The sequence below is a fragment of the Solanum stenotomum genome, chromosome 6 (genome assembly GCF_019186545.1).
Source record: "Solanum stenotomum isolate F172 chromosome 6, ASM1918654v1, whole genome shotgun sequence".
Lineage (NCBI taxonomy): Eukaryota > Viridiplantae > Streptophyta > Magnoliopsida > Solanales > Solanaceae > Solanum > Solanum stenotomum.
In genome coordinates this window covers 28027569-28035411 of record NC_064287.1, presented here as the reverse complement: position 1 = coordinate 28035411, position 7843 = coordinate 28027569, and the positions used below count along the sequence as shown (strand labels likewise).

The 7843-nt window shown below is 39.2% G+C and overlaps 1 protein-coding gene across 1 annotated transcript; it reads left to right on the top strand.

The window, feature by feature from the left end:
• Positions 1-6415: 6415 nt before the first annotated feature.
• On the top strand, positions 6416-7594 carry LOC125868638 (uncharacterized). The gene is made up of 2 exons (XM_049549246.1): positions 6416-6730; positions 7196-7594. Exons 1-2 carry the CDS (start codon positions 6416-6418, stop codon positions 7592-7594), a joined length of 714 nt encoding a protein of 237 aa, XP_049405203.1.
• Positions 7595-7843: the final 249 nt, after the last annotated feature.

The window sequence follows — 7843 nt, the reverse complement described above, 5'->3', positions numbered from 1 at the left end:
TGAAAAATTAAAAAAAATTTGGAAGCGTCAAAATCATTTTGCAAATAAAAATAAACGGAGCCTCAAGCTCAAACATCCTCAGAAAAGCAGTGTTTAACACAATAATAGCTCAAAGCCCAAATACATAAGCAAAATCACGAACACGAGTCACAAATTGCCCACAAAAGAAGGAGCCTCACCCCACCACAAATAAAAGCAATTTGTCCTCAATTGCAGATAATGAATAACCAACAGTGAGAATAAGGAATGATAGAGAGGGAGGTAAAGATGGGATCCTGTCTACACGCTTGCTCTATCTGTCGGGGCATCGTTGCCCGATGCATTAGCCTGGAATACGATAACGGTTCTCTAACTATCATTCCTAGCTTCTGCAGTGATGTTACCCGCAACAATTCTTTCCACTTCATGGCCCACCAAAAAGAAGTCTATTGCCGTGTAGAATCCACATTTTTCATAAAGGAATAGTGGAGTACATGGGGGTCCTCGTGCTGACACTTGCTTTCTTACTCTCTTTTCTTTCTTTGGCCAATTCTGCTATCTTTTCGTCTCTTTTAAACTCTCATCCTCTTACATGTCGGGGTAGTATGTCCATTCCCGTAACTTTTGGTCTAGCCATTTCTGCAAAAGACTTTGACAAAAGTTAGACAATATTTTAAACAGGGGCAGGGGAATTTTGGGTGTAGAATAGCTTCACCAAACCAGTTGGCGAACTACTCATCCATTTAGGCCAATTGCTAAAAATGATGCACAGAAGGTGCAAGGGTGCAGACAAAGGGCGAACAAGGAGTCCTTCGGTGACTCACTGAGTGCGCTTAGCGACATTAGGCTCATCGTTGAAAGTTACAGATCGATTAATACATGTAGCATTCAATTAAAGGTGGAATGGGGGTGTTAGGCGAACCGCCAAGCAATTCGGTGCGTTCATTCATCTCACCAAATGACCAAACGTGTCTATTTTCAACCCATTTGTTTCAAATTTCACCCCGCAAACCAGATAATGCAATTTAGGATGAAATAACACAATTCCAATGAAAACCCATAGAAGTTTCACATTTTCCCCCACGTTAAATTTCAACTGAAAGCACAGTCGAATAGGAGTTTCTCAAATCGCGCGAAAGCTACTGAATTATAATCCATAATACATGCAATACGAGTAACTCAGAGACTCAGCAGAGATTTTATACTATCAATCATCAAGCATATGACTACAAATTTTGATAAAATAATTGAGGGGTTCGATTACCAACCTTGGTGCTCAATTAGATTGTACTAACGTGCTAGGCAGCAATGCGATCCAAATCTGTGCATAATTCGACACTTAAAATACTTTAAAATGGCAGGAAATATAAATCTAAAGTGTAGGTGTGAGTTTGATATAACAAAAAATGGAGAGTAAATGAATAAAATAGAACTTTTAAACCTGTGGCTTGCAAAAACCGTCTAGTTTTCGGCCATTTGGTGATGTCAGTCAAGTTCGCCCATTCACTCGCCGAAAAGCCAAATGTCTAGTTTCTTCGCCAATTGTAAAAGGATCTGCAACTCATGTGATGATTCCAATCGACAGTTTTCATTGAGATAGCCGACATGGTCGGCGATGCGCCACTAATTTTCTTCCGGCCGCCGAATTTTACAGGATCCAAGCTGATAGTGCCTTGAGTTAGACGACAGAAAGAATCGTGCTCACCGATCTTGTTTTCGATCATTGAACTGGACCCGTTACCTGCCTCCATATATTATTTGAATCTCCTCCATTACTTTAACTTGTACAAACAACACACCATTATTCTACTAGTAATTATGAAATACTTAAAGGGTTTTGGGTTGCCTCCCAAGCAGTGGCTTAGTTAATGTCGTGGCATGAAACAAGTGCACCTTCAGACATCACTCTTGGAGTTAGCCATAATATTACTAGGCAAACCCCTTTGTTGTCTCAGATTGAGATGAGACGAGATATGGCCCATTTGGGTCTCTAACTGCTTGATCGAAACTGAATGAGAGGTGACAGTGTGGCTGAGAGTAGACACGTCTTCTTTTATGTCTTTCATTATTTTTTCTGACCCTTTAACTTTGTTTAGAATACGAGACAGCGTATCCTCGGACCAACCACCTTCTGAATCCTTGGGCTTCTGACGCTTGTGGTGGGGCATATATCTATCATTCTCCCCATCTTTCCAATTTGGATTATGGTCCCTCCATTCACGATCTCGATCCTTCCAGCCGTCGTCTCTAACCAATCATTGGTTACCACCCTTCCATGGGTAGTTTGAACAATATCCCCCACCTTGGTTAGCTAAAAAATTTACATCCTCGTCATACATTGCTTCAAACTTTATCTCCTCAAGATGCATCATGTTTTGGCCATGTATCGTAGAGTGGTTCCACGATGAAGTGTTGGATCGCCCAAAGTAACAAACCTTGAGGATGTTGAAGGCCAAGGAAGAAGAGCGATGGAGTTGACTAAAGGGATCGCCGAGTAGATCAGCGAGCCCGAGTTACTTTGCTAGTGAATCTTCGCAGCACACTTTTGGCGACTAAAAATGCATTTTTGAACATTTAGTTTAGTATCAGTGAATCACAATATTCATTACAACTAATTTTCATTTGGGGAATTGTAATTATTCTGAGCATTGAGACAAGAGCTTTGATGAGTTGAAGTTATTAACTTTTGAGAAATTGGAAGTGGGTCTTTGAGATTCTTCAAATTGGACCATTGTAAGAATGAAATCAATCTTACCCAGTTGACGGAAACTCAATTTGTTAACGATTTTTTTCTTTTTGTGATGTCTAGCTAAGACCCCAATTCTTGGAGTGTGATTATGTGATTATGGACTGATTTAGTTTATGGGTACTGCTAATTGTTAGTTTAAATGATGTTTAGAAGTTACTTCAATCAGTAATTGTGGTTTAATTTTATATTGTAGTTGCAAATGTAGTTCTACCATTGTGTTTTTGGCTTGCTCGAGAGAAAGAGGTTTTCAAACTAAGCTTATTGATTGATGGTCAGTGGGTACTGGGTTGACATGGATTCAGCGGGAAAGAGTGAATCCTAAACCCAGTTCCACACATTCAGCTCGAGAGACTGAATGGACTAAGGTGTGGGCTTATAACGACCCAAAAAAAATGAACTAGTGAAACTAGAGCCTCACATGTGAGTTTGGAGTTGAGAACTTGATGAAATTATGAGAAATGACAGTGACGTCCGGAAACTAATCATTTGAACTAGTAAGTTGTAAGGGTCTTGTCGTTGAAGTTTGGAGTGTTGTTTAACGGCTTAAGGGGTTGATTAGCTATTTGACTAATCACCTTTATAAGCTAGCAAGACCTTAAGCTAGGTCATGAAATCATTTAGAACCGAGACCCTCAAAACAGTCCCCTAAAAACAGTTTTTAGTTTTAAGTTAGGAGTGAGGGTCAACTTTAAATGGTCATATCTTTTAGCTCAAAATGAATTAGATGAACCATTACCTATCCAATTAAAGGTATCTGAGTCCTCTTTCCAACGCCACCGAGTTTTCCCTTTTCCGATATCGGAGTAAAAAGTTATGCCCATAATAGTGAAGCACTGTCAGCAAGGACGAGCTTTGACGGGTTTAGTGGAAACTTTTAAGTGGGTCCTTATTTATTTTCCTAAGTTGAGCCCCTTTTATTATATGTCATTCCTAGCAATTATAAAACCCTTCTAGATCAAATTCTTCCATTTTAAGTCACTCCAATTAGAATTAAAAATAACTCACCTCCTCTCAAATACTTTTCTCTCTACAATCCTACATTTTAAGAAGGTAAAGAACTTGGAGCTAGGGCTTGGATTGAAGGTGGTTTCTTCATCAATTTTCTTGGGNAAAAGGGTTTCAAAAGTCTTCAAAGAACAAAACTTCTATTTTCTATTCTAGGTATGGGTTCATGGGTAAAATGTTTTCAAAGTCATTATATTGGTGAATTGAAGTTCTATTTATGATTTTAAGATGATTTTTATATGAAACTTCTTCAAGAACCCATGTTTTCATTAAAAGCCTAGAATTTGCTAATGAAGTGGGTTTAATGCCTATGATTTAATGTTGATGAAATTGTGTTTAGATTGGATTGTATTGTTGATTTATATGGTTTTCTATACCTATTTATGATGAATTGTTGGTATATGGATAATTGAGGATTGTGGCCTTATGGGCACGTTATGGAAGAATTCTCTTGTGGTAAGAAAAATAGTTGGGACTTGAGTGTTGTTGATTATGGCTTTGGAGGATGGTAAGTTGGCTTAATCTTATATTATGAATAAAAAAAATTGTTCTTGCTTGGTTTGATCCACTTATGGTGGTGGTGTTTAATTATGGAATGTATTGTGACCATGGCCTTGAAGGCATAGTATGAGAAATATAAGTGTTACATGACATTTTTATGAATGGGCATTTAATGGAGCTAATGTGATCATGTTATGAACGTAAATGTGTTATTACTGAAAGGATTTTTCTCAATTTGACATGAATGTTGATGATAGAATATGAAGGATTCTCCAATTTATTGCATATCTCGAATTGGTAGAGCTTGTGCATCATTTTCTTGTTTAAATGATTATATTATTGGTTGTTGAATCCTCGGATCGGTAGGCTAGTAGCACCGTTCCACTCATGATAATAATGAACCTTGGAATCGGTAGGCTTATCGCACCCTTCCACTAATGATAGTAATGAACCTTGGAGTCGGTAGGCCTATGACACCTTTCCATTAAGGTTAATGATGAGACTTGAACCGGTAGGCCCATGGCACCCTTTCAAGGGGAGTTAATGAGCTTTCCTAAATGAACCTTGAAACGGTAGGCTTAAAGCACCCTTTCATGTGTTAATAAATGTAACTTGGAGTTGGTAGGCCCATGGCACCTCTCATATGTGATAATGTCAAGGTAACTAACTATTCTATGGGAATGTAGGCTAAGCACCGAGTGGATTTGGTTAGATGGAAACTCCCCCAATGGTTAGGCATGAGTTTCAATGATCGTCTACCTTATCCCATAAACTATGTGCCCGCATAGGTAGCTAGTGGATCCATTAAGCTATATATACTGGTGTTCCTTAGGCAAGTAGACCACCTTTTTACGGTGTGGGGACTTATGACACCGGATTCCTTGACAAGCTCTCATGGTCTATGTCGGTTAAATGCTTACTTCCCATCATGTGAGATTTCATTATGGTTTCTTGATAGGCTCTACAAAGTGTAGGTAGTAGTATGGGATACTACCTATACATTGCACCAGTAGGCTTGGAGAGGGTCATAGTGAGTTTCTCTAAATCCTAATGTTTGTGACACAATTGTAGCCTAAATAAGGTTATTAAAGAATGTTGGCTCTCAAATGCTTAATATGAGATGTATGCTATACTTGGGTTATATTATGAGTTATTTTCTCTTGTCATGTCTTAATTAATGATATACCTCTTATGTATGAATATTGTGCAAAGGTGAAAGAAAGGAATGATAAGTTACTTTAAGTGACCTAAATGTGGTGCCTTAGTATGGATGGTGGTATGGGACGCCATGCATACATTGCACGAGGTATAGCATAATGGTTGCTTGAGGTGAAGGTCCAAGGTAAAGGTTTTCATGTTGATATTGTTTAAAGGTGATATTATGACTTACTTGATGTTTATGCTTGTCTTGTATGTCTTTTATGTAGCTGTTCATGATACTTCAAAAAGTGGCATAGTGCATGGTTTCTAGCCAAAATGTCCCTTTTAAAGCATGTTTTGCATGGTCATCATACTTAGTACTTAATTGTGCTAATTCCATATTTCTCTATTTTCTACTAGTGTAGGTTCCGGTAAGTGAGCGGGTTCTATAGTAGGCTTGGAACTTGAAGTTCTTCCCAGATCTTGTGGTTTGTCCTCATATGTCGAGGACAAGACTTTTCTATTCTTATTTTATGATAAGGTTCTTCTAATAGACTTAATAGACTTCTTTTGATTGTAAAGGGTCGTGTCCCTACTTATGTTTTGTGATTGTGTCTAAGATGGCCATGTGAGACTTAGACTTCCGCTGTGTGTTTTTAAAGTTGTTTTAATGAAGCTTGAATGTTTGGATGTAAATAAGTTTTTAATTCCGCACTATTATCATTATTGAATGCAATGAATGACTATGTGGCTTGTATAAGACCCCTTCGGGGTCGAATACGCCTTGTTACGACTTGGGGGTGCTCCCAGGTCGTGACAAACATGGTATCAGAGCATAAGATTTTGGAAATGGTTTTTGGGATCAAAGTCTCACAAGCCACGTCTAGTAGAGTCTTGTTCATCGGTGTGAGTCATGACACATCTATGAGCGAGAGGCTATAACGGTAGAAGTTACGTTTCTTTCATTATCCTTGAAGTCGTGCCTTAGAGTTTGGTTTATAAGTGTCCTTTTTTTTAATCCTTCTCTTGTGTTTATAGGATATGAATACGAGGGCTAACCAAAGGAGAGCGGAAGGGGAGTTAGGTGATGAGGGAGTTCCTCCCCAAGTTGTGCAAAATGGTCTAGGTGTGCAATGCAATCAAGTTCTTATAGGTGAGCAAGAGAATGAGGTTCCGGTGGTTCCCCCGGATATGACCAATGAAGAGATTAGGTCGGCTCTCTTAATCTTGGCCCGAGCCATGGCGGCTCAAGCGACTAGAGATATGGGGCCTAAGGTGAATGCTAATAAGGGTACTATGGCTTCTAAGTTGAGAAACTTTGTCAGGATGAATCCTCCGGTGTTTTTAGGTTCTAAGGTAGGAGACGATCCCCAAGAATTTTTGGATGAAGTGTATAAGATAGTGAGTGCCATGGGGGTGACTTCAAAAGAAAAGGTGGAGCTTGCCTCCTATCAATTGAAAGATGTTGCCCAAATTTGGTTCACTCAATGGAAGGCTAATAGGCCGGTGGAAGCGGATCCTATAGAATGGGAGGAGTTTAAGGAAACTTTCCTTGGTAGGTATTTTCCTGGTGAGAAAAGAGAGTGTAAGGTTGAGGAGTTTATCAACCTTAGGAAAGGTAATGCGAGTGTGCAAGAGTACTCCTTGAGGTTTACGCAATTTTCTAAGTATGCTCCATCTTTGGTGTCAAATCCTAGGGATGAGATGAGTAGGTTTGTGACCGGTGTATCCGATCTAGTCAAGGAAGAGTGTCATACGACAATGTTCCATAATGACATGAACATTTCTAGGCTCATAGTGTATGCTCAATCCATTGAGGAGTCCAAACTTAAGAGGATGAATAGGGGTGTGAAGAGGGGTAGATTGGATGAGCAAGGTCAATCTAGATTCAAGAAGAGGAGTCAAGACCAAGATTCTTCAAGTGCTCCTAAGGTTAACCAAGAAAAAAATGGTGGATCTCAATTTTCTAAACCTACTTGCGTCACTTGTGGCAAGAGGCACTATGGGAAGTGCCTAGCCGGTACTAATGGGTGTTATGGTTGTTGGAAGAATGATCACAAGGTGAAAGACTGTCCTACTCTTACGGCTAGAGGAAGGGAAGCCAAGCAAGCTTCTAAAGATGGAACGGTTCCTATCCCTCCAAATTATGGTCGTTTCTATGCTCTCCAAGCTAGCAAGGACAAAGAAGCTAATCCGAATAAAGGTGCCGGTAAATTTTAGTTCCTTATGGTCATGAATATCTTGATGAGGTTTCTATGTTGTTGTTTTTCATGTTTGCCTTAGTTGGGTTTTCTCCTAAGTGGGGGATGGTATGTTGAATAACAAGGTTGTTGAGAGTGTTGATATCATTATCTCGTTCCTTCTATTCTTACTCAACCTTGAGACCAAGAGTTCCTAGTAGCTTGTTTTATGTTTTGGAGTCTTGTGTGAAACCATGGTCTCCTTATGTTATGCATGTTCTATTTGAAT

Excerpts from the sequence above, each read along its gene's own strand:
- LOC125868638 (XM_049549246.1), top strand. The coding sequence starts at position 6,416 with ATGAATACGAGGGCTAACCAAAGGAGAGCGGAAGGGGAGTTAGGTGAT. Across the intron at positions 6,731-7,195 it reads CGGTGTTTTTAGGTTCTAAG|TCCAAACTTAAGAGGATGAA; the intron begins GTAGGAGACGAT and ends TCCATTGAGGAG.